The sequence below is a fragment of the Mus pahari genome, chromosome 14 (genome assembly GCF_900095145.1).
Source record: "Mus pahari chromosome 14, PAHARI_EIJ_v1.1, whole genome shotgun sequence".
NCBI lineage: Eukaryota > Metazoa > Chordata > Mammalia > Rodentia > Muridae > Mus > Mus pahari.
Window position 1 is genome coordinate 67,848,765 of NC_034603.1, and position 16,375 is coordinate 67,865,139.

General features: G+C 54.0%; 1 protein-coding gene across 3 annotated transcripts in view; it reads right to left on the reverse strand.

Annotated features, from left to right (window-relative positions):
• Positions 1 to 15,971, reverse strand: part of Jup (junction plakoglobin) — a 27,130-nt gene extending 11,159 nt beyond the window's left edge. The window contains exons 1-4 of one of the 3 annotated variants that reach the window (XM_021211572.2): positions 15,793 to 15,971; positions 3,800 to 4,015; positions 987 to 1,246; positions 599 to 837 (exon numbers count right to left, since the gene is read on the reverse strand). In XM_021211572.2, coding sequence (XP_021067231.1) covers positions 599 to 837; positions 987 to 1,246; positions 3,800 to 4,007 — 707 coding nt within the window. In that variant the 5' untranslated portion in view covers positions 4,008 to 4,015; positions 15,793 to 15,971. Of the gene's footprint in view, positions 1 to 598; positions 838 to 986; positions 1,247 to 3,799; positions 4,016 to 15,708 lie in introns of all 3 variants that reach the window. The other 2 variants (XM_021211573.2, XM_029546066.1) reach the window with 2 other exon arrangements.
• Between the last annotated feature and the right edge of the window lie 404 nt (positions 15,972 to 16,375).

The window sequence follows — 16,375 nt, forward strand, 5'->3', positions numbered from 1 at the left end:
ACCCACTCCCACTACTTGGCCCAGGCCTTGCCTTGTGCTAGGTCATATAGAGTTTGGAAGACCAAGGAGCCTCTATTCCCACTGATGGCCGATTAGGCCATCTTCTGCTACATATGCAGCTAGAAACACAAACCCAGGGGGTACTGGTTAGTTCGCCAGCCCTATTCTTAAATACACCAGCACACTGCGCATCTTCTCTCTACTCCCGCATCTGAGGTCCCGCATGGTGCTAATTACATGCTAGGTCCCTGGGCAGCTGAGTCACTATTGTGTGTAAGGTCATATAGGAGAAGCTCTGGGAGAGGATCAGAGGGGAGTGAAATCGGCTTCTACCCTCAACTCCCATTCACATCAGTACAAGGCCTCGGGGTGGGGAGGAAGCACGACTGGGTGGGGGTCAGCCATGCCCTTCTCTCTGGCCAGGATAACCTGCCCCTCATCTATTCTGACCAAGTCTACTCAATTGTCAAAGCTCCACCCCCAGAGTTGTCAAAGCTCTGCCTTTGGACACTCTTAACTATTCTTTGTAACAACTTGTATTGGAAGCCCAGAAAACAGAGTCTGGGAGGCCCCTGGCTCCCACGCTGTCAAGAAGTACCTGAGCATTCGGACTAGGGCGGGGATGCCTCCAGACTTGAAGATGGCGAGCAAGCCCTCTCGGTGGTGGGAGAGGTTGTGTAGGATACTGGTGGTACACCGGGCTGTATCCAGGTCACTGGTGTTCTGCATGGTCCGCACCACCGCCGCCACCAGCTGCGGCGAGCCCATTAGGGCACGGCGGGACGCTTCCTTCTTGGACAGCTGGTTCACGATCATAGCCGCCTTGGTCACCACTACCTGGAGGAAGTGTGTGAGACCTTGAGCAGACAGCCCCAGGCTCCTCCTCCACAGAGGGAAGGAAGGCAAAGGCCAGGGCATCCTTAGATGACCCATGCCTCTGGGGACAGCCAGCTCCATCCCACCCCACCTCCAGGCCCTTCACAGACCGGGTCCTCATCGTTGAGCAGCTTGGTGAGCTCAGGCAGAGCCCGGGTGGCCAGCTCTGCATCATCCTGGTAGTTGATGAGATGGACGATGGCCGACTTGAGCAACTGGGATGGCTCGGCCAGGCGCTGCAGATTGGTCGTCTGCCCCTCCACCTGGGTGGCCAGCAGTAGAGAACTGTCCTCGCCTGAGACCCCTGGACACATGGCCTCCCGCACCCGCTTGGCTCTGGCCGTCGTGGACATCTGGTACTCCAGGTCACCTGAAAGCCAAATGACACAAGGACTGAGCTACAGGAGATTTTAAGGGGACCCTGAAGAGCAAGGTAAGCCTTGAAGATGTGGCTCCGAGCTGCCTTATGTTCTTCCAAAGTACGGGGCATCACTCGTGATTCTGAACCTGACCAGGGTCATCATCGCCCTAGCCCGTATCATCCCATTGATAGCATGAGGCCCACCTAGCTCATCCAACTCTCTGACACTAAGATCACAGCTATGATTTGCTTCTAAAAGACTCGTGTCGGATACCTATCATTACAAAAATGTCTGCAGCAGAATATGTATTTATTGCAATACAGTTCTAGGAGGTAAACGTAGGGCTGCACATTTGTTCAGCAAGCACTCTACTACTGAGCTATATTCCTAGCCTAAAAAAAAAAATTAGGGGCTGGAGAAATGGTTCTGCCATTAAGAGCACAGACTGCTTTTACAGAGGACACAGGGTCCATTCCTAGCACCTATGTGGTGGCTCACAGACATAGCTAACTCCAGTTCCAGGTCCTAGCGCCCTCTTCTGGCCACCATATGCACTGCACCCACTTGGTGTATATATATATATACATATATATATATATATATATATATATATATATATATATATATATATATATATGCAGGAACACACTCACACACTTAAAAAATTAAAACTATTTTAAGTTTCCCAAGTTGGCTTTGAACTTACTTCATACTCAGGTAGATCTAATCCTGCTTCAGCCTACCAAGTAGCTGGGACATCATATACTTTTGCTACGATGGCCAGCTCAGTGGTTTTGGCTGGATGTGTAGCTCAGTTGGTAGAATGCTTGCCTAACAGGGTTCTGCTCCCAGCAATGAATAAAAGCAGGCATGGTGGCACACTCATGCAATCACACTCCTCCTGAAGTGGCAGCAAGAGGATCAGAAGTTGAAGGGCATCCTTGGCTACACAGTGAGTTTAAGACAGCCTAGCCTACATGAGACTTTGTCTCAAAAACAAAACCAGGGGCTGGAGAGGTGGCTAAGGGTACTGCCGTTTTATCACGAGGGTCAGAGTTCCGATCCCTGCACCCACATCAGGTAGCTCACAAACAACGTAACTCCAGCTCTAAAGGCTCCAAAGGACACCTTCTGGTCTCCCGGGGTTCCTGTGCACATATGTGCACACCGACACACACACATAAATGACAGACAAAAGGGAATACCTAGTGGTGGAGTGCCTGTGTGCCTGAAAGTGTGTTAAGCACCTTATTCCATCTGTCAACGATAATCTCACGGGGCAAGTACAATTCGATCTCCACTTTTCAGGACACTGAGGCCATAAAAGCAGTGAACCCAAGAGCCCAGAGCCCTGCAGTTCCTCCCGTAATGAGCAGGGCAGCCAATCACGAGATTAGACGAGCTAAACTTCCTCAGTCTAATTACACAACTCATCCTCTACTGAGTGGCAACTCTCTCTCTGAACAGGGGGCCAAAAGGAGTCCCCGAGCATCAGCCAAGACCACACAGCCAATCAAGAGACAGGACAGAAGGCTGGCTTTGAGAAGACAGGAGCAAAGTCCTCAAGGGAAACACTGGGTTCTCCCTCTGGGTAGGCTGGGGCTATTAGAAGAAAAAGTCCCATATAGCCATATAGCCCTGTTGTGGCCAAGGTCCCAATGCCCTAGTAGAGAGGGCGGGAACAAGGTCATTCTCTAACTAATGGGGAAGGAGAAGCTGCCTATAGGGCTCTCCCACCTATACACTTTCCTTTCGCTCCTAGGAGTACACTGGCCCAGCCGGGCACAGAGAGGTTCCTGCCTGCACAGCCCAGGAAGAAGACCTGGGACACAGGGGTTCAGTTCATAGAGCCCTAACCAGCCACAACTCATCCTGCAACTGTCCAGGCCCCAAATCTCATCCCCTGGGAGGTTGAGGGCCCTGGGGGCATCTGCGAATGACAGTCCTAAAGCCGTGTGCACCTTTGTCCCAGAAGGGAAGGGAACACCTGGACTGGTAGAGTATTGGCCTTTGCGACAGGAGCCTGTAACTGAATCAGCTTCCCCATGCCTGTCCTTAGTACATCTGTACGGCATGTGCTAGCCCAGTCAAGCTTGAACCCTGGGTGTGTGTGTGGGGGGGGGCGAATATTCCCTGTCTTTCTCATCAGACATGAGGTTCCTGGAGTGAAAAGAATATATCTTCCCAGCAATCTCCAGATCTTGCCAGCCCCCCCACCCCGAGGGGTATCAATAAAGTCTCCTTATTACATTCCTGAGATCCCAGAAGCCAAAAACTTTGGGCTCCAATAGCACCCTGGGTCAGCACCTATGCTTCCCTACACATTCAGAATTCCCTGGGGTGACGTCTGTATCTATCCCTGGGTCGCCACATGTCCCCTTCAGACTCCCCGTGTCCTCAAGAGTGGGAACTGTGAAGCCAGGCGTGGTGGTGGTGCATTCCAGCACTCGGGAGATGGAGGCAGGCAGATCTCTGTGAGTTCAAAACCAGCCTGATCTACAGAGGCGTTCCAGGGCCACACAGAGAACCTCTGTCTCGGAAAACAACCCCAGAGCCCAGACCTTGGCTCTGTGGCACCCCTTGTGTATAGGTGGTCGTCTTCTTGAGTGTGTACTGTCTGCCGCAGGCGTCGTCCTCATCCATGATGACCTTGCTGCTCACAGAGGGCACGCAGGTATTGACGCCGGAGTGGATGCCCGAGTCATAGGTGTATGTCTGCTGCCACTCCGTCACCTTGATGGGCTGCTCAATAAGGTTCATCACCTCCATGGTGGCTGCTGAAGACAAAAAAACAGGAGCACGATGTCAGCTGGCTAGGGGGACACCATTTCCCCCAGTTTCAACTCAGCTGTAGCCCTCACCCCTGCAATCTACCCTTCTCCTGGAGCCCTACCATAGCCTCAAGGGCCTCAGAGGGTTGCAGACAGCCAGGTGCAGGTGTGACACGAAAGGGCACCCAGCCCAAAAGACGGCGTGGGGCACAGTAGGGCTGCAGTGCGGCCATTACGGATAAGCTCCCCGTTTTTTTGTTTTGTTTTTTTTTGTTTTTTTTTGCATTCTCCAGCTCTGGTGTGGAGACAGGAACAGCCGGATCCCTCCCGCCTAGCCCTGGCTCACTCACCAGTCTGCCCCCACCCAGCATTTCCAGTAGAAAAGGAACTAAGGGTTTCAGACAGCTGCTGAGCTGCTCCGTAGACCTGCCCTTACTCCACTGGACTCCCCTGGGAAAGGTTGCAGAGGCTGTAGCACACCATCAGCCATTGGATGAGAGACTGGGTGGGGCGGGGAAGCTGTCCGACAGGTTTCTCTGGGAAGTCCAGGGCTCCCTCAAGAGTTCCTGAATCTCATATTCCAGAAGGTCAAACTTAACCAGGGCTTCCTCTCCTCCAGCTCCCAGCTTTCCCAGCCTTCTGAGTTCTATAGACCTGTTTCAAATCTTGGCAAACTACTCCCTTGCCAATCCACCTCTCGTTGGGTGCCAGGGGCTTCAAACTCACATTCCACCATGCTCAACTGAATAGCTGTGAGGATAGATAGCACTTGGGAAGGACTTGCTATGGTGACAGCACTTAGTAGGTGTTCACTGTTGGGGACCAGGTTGTTGCTGTCCTAACTGCCTCACCCCTAGGGTGTTCGTTCATCGTTCACTTCCTGGAACCAGGGCTAGCAGCACGGAGTAGGACAGGCCCTCTGGGGTGGTCACTGCTGATAAGGACTCTCACCCTGTTCTGAGAGCTTGGGGCCATGTTAAGGCCCATGGGCATCTGCACCTACTTGATGTGGGCTCCCCATTTGTTTGCCTCCACCGTCATGGGCACTGACCCTACCGCAACCACCACCACCTACATACAATCATGGAGAGAGACCTACTATGTGCTCACACCCTTAACACATGCCTCCAGAGCCCTCACAAATGCCATCAGCCTTACACGTGGGTTTCAGAGCTTTGCTCCCCAGCTTATAGATGTGGAAACTGGCTAGAAATGGGACCAGAGAAGGGACCAGGCATAAGCAAGCTTGATGCTTAAGTCTTCCGCCTCTACACTCCAATACTGCAATACTGCCTCAGAGAATGAACAGAGCCCACTCATAAAACGGGGTGGTGCCCAGCAATTCTCAAACAGGTTGTTCCACCATGATGGGGGACCTGCAAAAATTAGGGTGGGGCAGCTGGTGTACTGAAAGGCGCCACCCCAGGAACAAAGAGAATCAGGGGCCTCTTCCCAATGACAGCCCCAGCCCCACCTTTCAGAGCATGTGACGACAGAGGGGCATGGTAGAACACGCCTGTCATGCCAGTACCCAGGAGACTAGGATAGAAGGTTCGCCAGTGGGAGACCAGCTACAAAAGGAGACACTGTTTCAAAGAGGAAAAAAAAAAAAAACAACTCAAACCGGAAAGGTTGATGAATGTTCTCCCAGCCATTTTGGGACGCACAGCCCCTCCCCTGCCACAAGCTGTCCTAAAACAAACAGAGGCAGGAGCAGCACCAGCGCCCAGCTGCCACCTTCCTCCCTTCCCGCCATCCCGCCATCCCGGCTGACTCAGAGTTTCGTTTGGGGTTGATAAACAGCAGCAGGCCCAGGCCACCGACAGCAGGCTCTGTGTCACCAGATGTGCACAGCTGCTCCCAGACACTTGCCTGGAGTAGCTATTTTAGAATACTGCCTCACCACCCTACCACCGCACTCTCCCGTCCTCCCTCCTCCCTTCTCATGCTCCCCTCCTCCCCGCTCCAGCAGGGAGCAGAAGGAAATCAGGAGCTTGGAGGCCAGCTCAAGAAAATCCTGCCTCTCTCCAACCTGTCCCATCCTCTGCCCCAAGGATGGCTCCCAAAGAGAGAACTTGAGGAGCTTGGGAGGGGTGAGTGGGTCCCAGAAATCATCTTTGGAAGAAGAAAAACAAACAAACAAACAAAAAAACCTGAGGGCTGGTGAGATGGCTCAGTGGGTAAGAGCACCCAACTGCTCTTCCAAAGGTCCGGAGTTCAAATCCCAGCAACCACATGGTGGCTCACAACCATCTGTAACAACATCTGACGCCCTCTCCTGGAGTGTCTGAAGACAGCTACAGTGTACTTAAATATAATAAATAAATAAAACTTTAAAAAAAAAAAAAAAAAACCTGAACCCTGAGCTCTTGAGAAGGTGAAACTCACAGATGCTGACCCTCCAGTGCCCAATAGAGGCAAAGCGTAGGGTCCAAGAAGGTGAGGAAGACCTGCCCTGGTAGACATGAACTCCTTAGTCCAACCACAAAGCTGCCTTCCACTGAGATAGCCACACCACCAGCCATCTAGGACCCAGAGAGATGGGAGAAGGCTCATCTTAAACCAGGGACCAGCCTCAGATCAGACAGGAGCACTGAGGTCGAGGGTAGCCTCAGGAGAGGGGTTCACTCACAGGCTGCTCCTCAGGCCCAGCTGGCCAGGCCTGGAGCCAAGGGAAGCAAAGGGCTGGAAAGCTGCCCAGGGCCAGGCAGAGGTCAAAGCATATCAGAGGGCAAGCATCCAGTTCTTTAATAGCCAATGACTTCCAACCCTGCTGGTAGGCCTCTGCTGATTCTCAGTTTACAGGTGGGGAAACAGAGGCTCCAGGCTGCAGAAATGGTGGCATTTTGCTCAATGCTGGGTCTGTCTTAATGGCGGACTGGGATTCAGTTCACTTCTTAGAGTCTGGGAGAAGCTGAGCCCTCTGACCAATGGGAGGAAGGGGAACATGAGGATGAGGGTGATCACAGGTGGAGGACCTCCCACCTATGCATTGGTCAGATTAGGATCTCAGCTCTACCATATATGCTGGGAATCTCTGGGTGTTTTTGCTTTGTTTTGAAGGATTTATTTATTTATTTATTTTTAAAGATTTATTTATTTATATGTAAGTACACTATAGCTGTCTTCAGATACTCCAGAAGAGGGCGCCAGATCTCGTTATGGATGGTTGTGAGCCACCATGTGGTTGCTGGGATTTGAACTCAGGACCTTTGGAAGAGCAGACGGGTGCTCTTACCTGCTGAGCCATCTCACCAGCCCCGAAGGATTTATTTTTAATGTGCACTGGTGTTTTGCCTGCATGCATGTCTGTGTGAGGGTGTCAGAGCCTCTGAAGATGGAGTTACAGACGGTGGTGAGCTGCCGTGTGAGTGCTAGGAACTGAACTCCAGACCTCTAGAAGAGCTGCTGGTGCTCTTAATCGCTGAGGCGTCTCTCCAGTCCCTTTGGGTGTTTTTTTTTTTTTTTTTTTTTTTTTGACAGGGTTTTTTTTTGTTATTTCATTTTTTTTTGGTTTTTGGTTTTTTTTTTTTTTTTTTCAAGACAGGGTTTCTCTGTGTAGAAACCTCTCTGTCCTGGAACTCACTCTGTAGACCAGGCTGGCCTCAAACTCAGAAATCCACCTGCCTTTGCCTCCCAAGTGCTGGGATTAAAGGTGTGTGCCACCACGGCCCAGCATTGGGTGTTTTTAAATCTGAGAAAGGCTGGTCCCGTGATCTCAGAAGAAACACTGATGTGCCAGATTCTAATAAGACGCTAGGGTTCCTGTGTGAGTGAAGGGAAGGCTAAGAGTGGGCAAGATAGAGTAGAAGGCAGCTCAGAGAGGGGACACACCAGAACTCTTCACAGCTAGAGGCAGCTAGCTACTCTTGTAACCGAAAGGCTGGTAGTCAGCCATCAGACAGGATGGTCAATCAATTTCACCTTTCTCCCTACCAACTCAAGAGAGCCTGGGAAATTCTTCCACAAGCAAAAGTACAGGTTTGGCCATTCTCGGGGTGGAGAGGCCGCACCCAATTTAGTCTCAGCATTCTTCACCCTGGACACACAGGTCAGACCTTCTGCAATGGGTCCTGGACTGAACCAGGGTGGAAGTGAGCGAGACAGTGGTGGGGCCCTGCCCAGGCACTGGGCCAGAGATGGGTAGAGACAGAGACAGGGACAGGGCGGGTTTCCGAGTTGAAAAGGGGGACCTTTGTTTAGCAGTGGGACTCTGCTCCATTGTTGGTGGCAGGGAGGAAGACGCCAGCTTAGAGATCACAGGGTGGAGTAGGAGGAGGGCAGGAAGAGAGAAGACACAGGCCCTTGAAGGGTACGCAAGGGGCCCTTCCCCCACTGGCTCCAGACTGGGGGTAAGAGCCCCGCCTTTCATGCCTGTTCTTCCCTACAGCCAGCTGGGGTGCTGGCACCACACACCCTCCGTCCAAGCTGTCCAGCAGAATGACGCCCAGTCAGTCCTGACTTTAAAAATAACCCCACCAAGAGTGACAGCAGCCTCCGACCTAGCCAGCACCTGCAGGGACAGTCAAGCAACAGGCACAGCCAAGCTGGGCTGCTAAGTGACAGTAAAACACCTAGAAACAGGCTCAGGAGCGGGCTGCCTGAGAGGCTGGGCTGGACCCAGATGCAGAAACAAAGCATGGGGCCACACATGGCAGGCAAAGCTGGGCTCCCCTGGAGGTCCTTCCGGCTAAGGTTGGTACCCTATGCACCCCCCCCCCAGACCCACAGGCTTACATCAAAGCAGGAGAGCGGAGAGGTAAGCATCTTTGCAAAGGGTCCCCATCAGAGCCATCACCTAACTGGCTGTGGGCCTTTGGGCAAGTCAAACCATTTACATAGTCATGGGACCCCTTTTCCTCAGACCTGAACACAGCTGCCACCCAAGCAGTAGCCAGTCCCCACCTCAGGGTGAGGGCTTAGAGAGGACACCGGCCCTAAGCTTCCCTTCTCAGTACTTCTGGATCCAGCTGAGATACTGCCAGCGGTCCCCAGGGCAGAGAGAAACACACACTGTCATGGTTCGCACAGTCAGACGTAGAAACTCCTAGAGTCTGCTGATTCCACGAGGGAACCCCTCACTGTCCCGCCCAGCGCCCCATTCTATCACGGTGAGAGGCTCCTGGGCAGACACCATGATCTCCATCACCGGAATGGCCCACACTGGTCAGCGAGACAGCACAAGCGACTCGCGCATGGCCAACGCTGAGGACCGGAGAAGACAAGGGACGTTTCAAAGGAACATTCTCACTTCCAGCCTGGAGGGCAGCCCAGGCCAGACGATGGCTGAGAAGGTCTGGAGTGGGAGAGGTTCAGGCCATGACCCAGCTGCTGTTTGTCCTCTTCTGGGCTGCTTCCCAAAGCAAACAGAGCCGGGTGGGAAAATGGAGGGGGCTATGTCGCAGAGGGAAGTGGCCTGACCTAGGGAACCTCAGGGTTCCCCTAATGGAGGGCTCCAGCTGCATCCCTGATGAGGCCAGCATCCCAGGCCAGCATATGAACCAGGACTCCTGGGAGTGGAAAATTACTCCAGCTGTTACAAGCCACAGGCCAGCACCACTGGGGCTTAGGCAGTCCCATTAACAGCAGCTGGATGCTAACCAGTTAGAGTAGGATGTTGCAGGGGTAGGGCTGGACAGGAAGAACCTGAACCCTTAGTCCCCCGGGCAACACAGGCCGCAGCAAGGAAAAGCTTTGCAAGGCTTCAGGCAAATGCCTTGGTTGGGGCTGCTAAGATGGTTTAGCAGGTAAAGGTGCCTGCCTGCACCATAGCCGGATGGCTTGAATTTAATCCGCATGGCAGAGGGACAGAACCGACTCTTGCAAGTTGCTCTTTGACTTCAGCCTGTGTGCGGCAACACCCCCCTGAAATAAATACATGTTTGGAAAAATAAAAATTGCCATGCTGAGGGCATAGGAGGGCTTCGTGGATGAGCGGCTTCAGAGTGAAGTGCTTGTATGGCATGCCCGGAAGCCCTCCCTGGGTTCTAATTTCTGTATCGGGCAGCTCACCTCTGTATACAGAGCTCACATGGAGGTGGAAGGTCAAGAGGAGAGGAGAGGAGGGAGGGAGGGGAGGGGGGCTGCCTTACCTGTCACACTGTTCAGATTAAAGACAACTTTTCTTTTTTTTTGGTTTTTTTCGAGACAGGGTTTCTCTGTATAGCCCTGACTGTCCTGGAACTCACTCTGTAGACCAGGCTGGCCTCAAACTCAGAAATCTGCCTGCCTCTGCCTCCCGAGTGCTGGGATCAAACGCATGCGCCACCATGCCCGTCTTAAAGACAGCTTTTTATTCTCACAAATTTCTGTGCATTCCTCAATTTTTTTCTTTTCTTTTCTTTTTTTTTTTTAAATGTGTAGCCCAGGCTGGCCTCGAACTCGTGATCCTTCTGCCTCTGCCTCCTTCAGCAAATCCTACCAGTGTGTGCCACCACAACCGGCCTCAAATAAATAAATAAATAAATAAACAGCGATCGGACAGCCAGTGATGGCGCATGCCTTTGAGCCTAGCACTCCAGAAGCAAGGGCAAGAAAGAGTTGAAGGCCAGCCTGGACTACAAGGTGAGTTCCAGGACAGCCAGGGCTACACAGAGAAACCCTGTCATGAGAAAAAAAAAAAAAAAAAAAGACCAACTGAGCATGGTGGAGCAAGCCTTTGATGCTGACAGTGACAGAGAGACAACCCACAGTGAGGCAGTTTGTCAATTGCCTGGCCTCTTCTCGCCATCACTAGACATAAGATCTCTCTCCACACTGGGAAACCGCAGAGAAAGCTGAGCGCCCTCCTCTGCGGCCAACCAAAAGTTAAGAGGCCAGGAGGCTAGCACAAGCAGATGGTCAAAGAACTCTCTCTTCTGTCTCCTCTCTCTCTCTCTCTCTCTCTCTCTCTCCCTCCCTCCCTCCCTCCCTCCCTCTGAATCTAGCCCAGGAAGTTGCTGGAAAATGGGACAGTCAACCATGTCCCAAGAGAAAGGCTTCAGGGTGTCCGTCACCTGCAGAGACACGAATCCCAGTGACCTGTCCCGCCCCATCTCACTACCTTTTTCTTTCAGAGTTACTGGGCCAGCCAGCTGCCAGACACTGGGTTTCCATTCGGCCCTGTGGGTTCTTCTTCCCAAAGTCCCCAAACAAAAAGTTTCCTCTGAGGACTCAGAAGGTCTCAGACTGACTCTTCACCCACAGGAAGTGCCTCCTGGGCAAGGGTGGCCCTCTCCAGAGGAGACTCTGCTGTGAGCCTCCACCTGCTTCTCCTTTTCCTTTTGAAGTGAAGACCTCCCACCCAGAGCTGGAGAGATGTCTCAGCCGTTAAGAGCACTTACTGCTCTTGGAGAGGACCCAGACCAGTTCCCAGAACCCATATGGCAGCTCACAATCTTCTATAACTCTGCTTGCGAGGTGGGGGGGTGGGGGGGGCGGGGGGAATCTGACACTGTCTTCTGGATAGGAAGTCTTTTTTCTCTGTCTAGCCTCTTCATAAGGACATCTGTGTGTCCCACCCCCACCCCCACCCACCTTGTCCCTGTTGGCCTCAGGGTGCTAGAAAGCCACCAGCCCAAATTACTCTGTGTGGTAATCTGCCAGAATGACTTCATTGGCCCTCTGTGCTTCCCAGGCAAGGCTCCTTGCTTAGGGGGTCTCTTCTCTAAGAGAGGTAAACACGCCCTGGTTCCATCCTGATCTGAAGATCTTGGTAGTAAGAGCCTCGGTCTTCAGGATGTCCCAGTACGCAGGCCCCAGTTTCCCATTCTGGTGCCAGGTGCTGGGTTGGCAGAGGGGTCCAAATCAGTCATACCTAAGAAGACCATGAGCCACCAAATCCTCCCTTGAGGACTAGGGCTCTGGCTGACAGGCACCCCCCACAACCTCTCACCCTACTCCCACAGGAATACCCTCCAGTGGAGCTTTCCTAGCGTAGCGCAGATGCTAGGGTCTCCAGCCAGGACAGGACGGTAGAAAGCTCCTCTCCAAGCAGCCTGGTTGTGCAACCTGGCATGATCCAGCAGGACTCTCACCCAAGCCTAAATCTGACTCATGTGTCTCTATTCTCCAGAGAGCACCCCGCCCCCTCTTTAACTTGGCAAAGCCACAGACACTAGTGAAGCAGGTGGCTCCCACATCCTCTCCGGGGTCCAGCCCAGAAAGCTCTGAGCCATGCTGTCCTCCCCTCTGGTCTCCCCTTAGACCCTCACAGCTCCCAGCCTTGAGGCCTTACCACCGACCACAGTGAGGTTTCAGAGTCCCAGGCAGCCAGGGTGATGAGTCACTCCCACCTGACAAACCTGTCCCGCCTTCACCGCCCCCACACGTCTAGCAGAGCTCTCCTAAATTCCCTTCTATCCTTGGAGCTGAGGCCCTCCAAAGGGGGCAGGAGAAAACTTCCATTTAGGGCTAAAGAGGTAGAGCGGTGGCCTAGCATACATATCCGTAGCTCTGGGTTCGATCCCCGGCATGGTGTAAGCCAGTGCTACATGCCTATAATGCCAGTACTTGAGAGGTCTGAATAGCTGAGGGATGGCTGATTAGGTTAAAGCTAAATTGGACCCACAGGACCCACAGGACCCACAGGGTGGAAGGAAAAGAAACCCCCTGAAAGTTGTCCTCTGATCCCCACAGATGTGCTGTGTCCTGTGCATGCTCAAACACACAGGCACACACCAAATAAATAAGATGATGACGGATGTTTTACTGTTATCCCAGGGAGCACAGGCTGCTGGGTCTCTGTGAGCTTGAGGACCCCTAGTCTAGATAGCAAGTTCTAGGCCAGCCAGGGCTGCACATCGAGACCCGGTCTTCAAAAAGAAAAGATAAGAAAAGAAGTAGTTCAAGGTCAACCTCAAGGGCTAGCCTAGGCTACATGAGACTCTGCCAAGAAAGGGAGGGGGGTGTGCTTCCAGGGCTGATGATGGATTCCATAGGAAAGTGCTTGTCTATGCTGGTGCAAGGTCCGGGATGGATTTGGTCCTTATCACCCAAAAGAAAAGGGGGGGATGGGTGGAGAAATCCTAGCCCTTTCTGGAGTCTGGCTGTGCACCACTGGGCAAGTTGCTAACTTTCCCTGAGTTGTTGAGGAAGACGGCAGGCAACTGCCGCTGCCTCTGTAAGCATGATTAGTGAGAACCATTGTGAAAGAGCTTGGTTACCAGATCGTCTTCTGGCTTTGAGTGACCATCAATCAAGTATTTTCTGGGCAGCTAGGTTTATTTATTCCTGAGGTCACTGAGCCTAAGAAGCAAGGTGCCCTGACCCAGGCCGCGAAGGTAAGGACACACTGTTCGGAGACTCAGGGTAGCTTCAGTCCAAGTCCGTGTCCCAACTCTTGGAGCTGCCCCCTTAGACTATCCAGATCGCTGTCCTTCTGTGGACCAGCCAAATGTGCCACCTTGTTCTAAAGTAGCTCTGCAGGAGGACAGGACTTCCTCTCCAGGGCCATGGCCCGTGGGCCCCCAGGAAGGAAATCAGTCAATCAGGCTCCGCCTGACCTTCCGTTCCCACAGGCTGCATTCTCCAAGCCCGACCTTAGCAGGCCAGACGGCGGCTCCAGAGGGAATGGGGTGGAGCTCGGGTGCGGGGGAGGCTCCTGTCACCCAAGCCCAGACTTGATCTGGCAAGAAATGACTAATCGGATCCTACCTTGGCTTCCCCTCCCTCCTGTCCGGTCAGAAGCCAGCTTGGGCCGGGCAGCTCCCAGCCACACTTCCTCAATACGGTCTTTTCATCACAGCCGCGAACCAATCAAATTAGCTAAACTAATCATTTAGCTCATGTAATTACAATGCCTTCCCCTCCCCCACCTTGGCACAGAGAGGAGGGGAGACAGGTTGCAGGGGCCTAAACAGCATGTCCCCAGCATCGCCCCCTCCGCCCCGTGCTTCCTGGTGGTGGTCACACTTACGTTACCCTCCCGACAGGACCTAAGGGGGTTCCTCCAGGGGTGAGTCTAGTCTGCCATCCCTACTCTCCAACCAAGCGCGACCGCGGCCTCCAGGTGAGTCACAGCAAGCAGCGCTCAGGACCCTCGCCCCACCTTCTCTCTGCCCCAGGCTAGCGCTGGCATTCCTGCTCGGTCCCCCCCCCCCAGAAGGCTGATGGGGAGGGGCCTCCAAATGCCTATGAAAAGGCCACTCTTCGGGTGTGTATAAACCAGTGCAGCAAGGGCGAGTAGAAGTTCACAATTCCAGCCAGAGAAGAGCTCTCAGCACACGGGAGGCAAGGGGAGGGGCGCGATCACGCTGTGCAGCCTGAGGGTGCCTGGCAGGGAAGAAACCTTCCACGGCAAAAGCTTCCTCCTGTCCCACTTTCCCCGCCAAACACTCAGGAAAAGAGTGGGTGGAGGAGGGACTTCTGGCGAGTCCTCTAGAAAGAATGCACCTTCATAGTCTAGAAACCCAACGGACCGGCCAGCAACATTCCTGCCCTCTGCTAGCCTGCCTCAACTGTCAGCCAGCTAAATAAAATGGGGGATGGAATGGGAGAGTTAGGGAAAGCCTAATCACTCTTCTTCATCCTCCTAGTTTGACCCAGCCCTGTCCCAACCCCATTCCTGGGAAAGGGGCAGAGCTTGGGAGAACAGATACATAGCAGGCCTCATATAAGGGGGTGTGGTGGTCTCGGGAGGGGGTGAAAGGGGGAGGAAGAAGACTCTTTCCCTTTCAGCAACGCCCCCACCCCACCCCCATTGGTCCCTACCTCAGGCCTTAGGGGCCTGGCAAACAGGATGGAGGTGGGGGCAGGGAGAACAGGGTCAAAGCGCACACACTGGCCTACGTTCAGCTTGGAGCTGACTGGGGGAAGGGAACTTTCTTTTCCTCCAAGGAGTACCACCAAGGCTAGAATCAGCTCTCAACAAGGAGACGGGAAAATCCTAGAAAAGGCTCCCATGGTTACTTTCTCCTGGAAAGTTTGTTTGGAGTGATTTCTCAACAAGAATGGGTGGCAGAAATCAAAAGATATTGCTGTTTCCCTATCAGCACTCTGGAAACCACAGGTACTAAAAGCTGGGCGAGTGCTTCTTAATTTTCTCTACCGGCCCAGACTCCAGGCCAAGCCACCAGTGTCAGACATCGGTAGGGCACTGAGCCCAGACCCTTCACCAGTTCCCCCGTCACCCTATCCCACCTCCGTTGGAGAAGGCATTGACCGGCGTACACTAGAGAGGAGGGAGGCGCCACAGGTCCAGCTTGGAGCTGCAGGGCAGGGCCTCCGTCTTCCAAGCGCTCACCTGCTCTGCTCAGCAGGTGGGAATCGCGTCCCTGGGAAAATGTGCACTCGGCCCCCACAGTTTGGAAAGCTGGGCGCAGACAATAGGGCCCCACCCAGGCCTGGGGGAGTAGGGAGGGAGGGAAAGCGAGGATGACGCGTGGGGTGCGGTGAGGGTGGCCCCAAAGAGACTAGGCAGCAAGTTTCCCGAGCGGTAAATTCCTGTCACCGTGGGCTCCAGGACCAGCGGGTCAAAGTCTGCTCGGTCAGCTCCAGGGGAGAGTCAGGGACGCCGCGTCGGGCGAGCTCCGCTGGCCCTGGGGGAGGCGCGAACTCCGAGGCACCTGCCCTAGTTCCTCCCTGCCCTTCTCAGACCTGCGGTTCACCGAGCCTGGAGGGGCGCTCCAACCCGGATTGCTTGTCCCAAGGGTCCCGCGCCCCAGACCCCAGCGCGCCCCCTGTCGCTGGTGTAGGATGCGCTCCCTGACACCCGCCCTCACCTGCCTTGAAACCGCTGGAACCAGCCTCTCGGCCGCTTGCTGTCCCTACTCTCCCGCAGTGATTCGTACCCCGATCGGGTGTACCTGAGCGTGGAGCCGGTCTGAGCCGAGTCGGGGTCGGGTCTGGCCGGGAGGGAGCCGGCGCGGGTAGCGAACTGAGCTCGGCGCGCTCGGGCGGCGGCTGCTCCGGACTCTGGCCAAGGCAGCAACTCAGTAACCGAACAAAAGGCAAAGGGACCTGACAGCCAAGCCACACCTCTCGCCCCCTCGAAGCTCCGCCCCCTAGGGAAGACTCCCACCCTCTGAGGCTATCTCACTGGCTGCTCAACCTGACTATCCCATCGAGGGGCGGAGCCTCGCGCCGGGACCTCTACCACGGCCGCCTCTGTTTATGCGCTCACCATTGGCCCCAGGGACTGCCACTCGACTCTGGGGTGGACGCCAACTTGAGGTCTCATCCTCACTCTGCATCTATTGGCAAGTAGAAAGTTTCTTCTTTATGATTGGACAGAGGGCTGTCAGTAAGACTAAGGTAAAAGCCAATGGAACAGGTGGGGCGTGACTTGCCCCACCCTAGCCCTGAGCAGGTAAGACTCATTCTCCCCTTCCCCCTACCTGTCCAACAGGTGAGTCAGGGGGAGGCATGGGAAAGGACTGACGCCTTCAC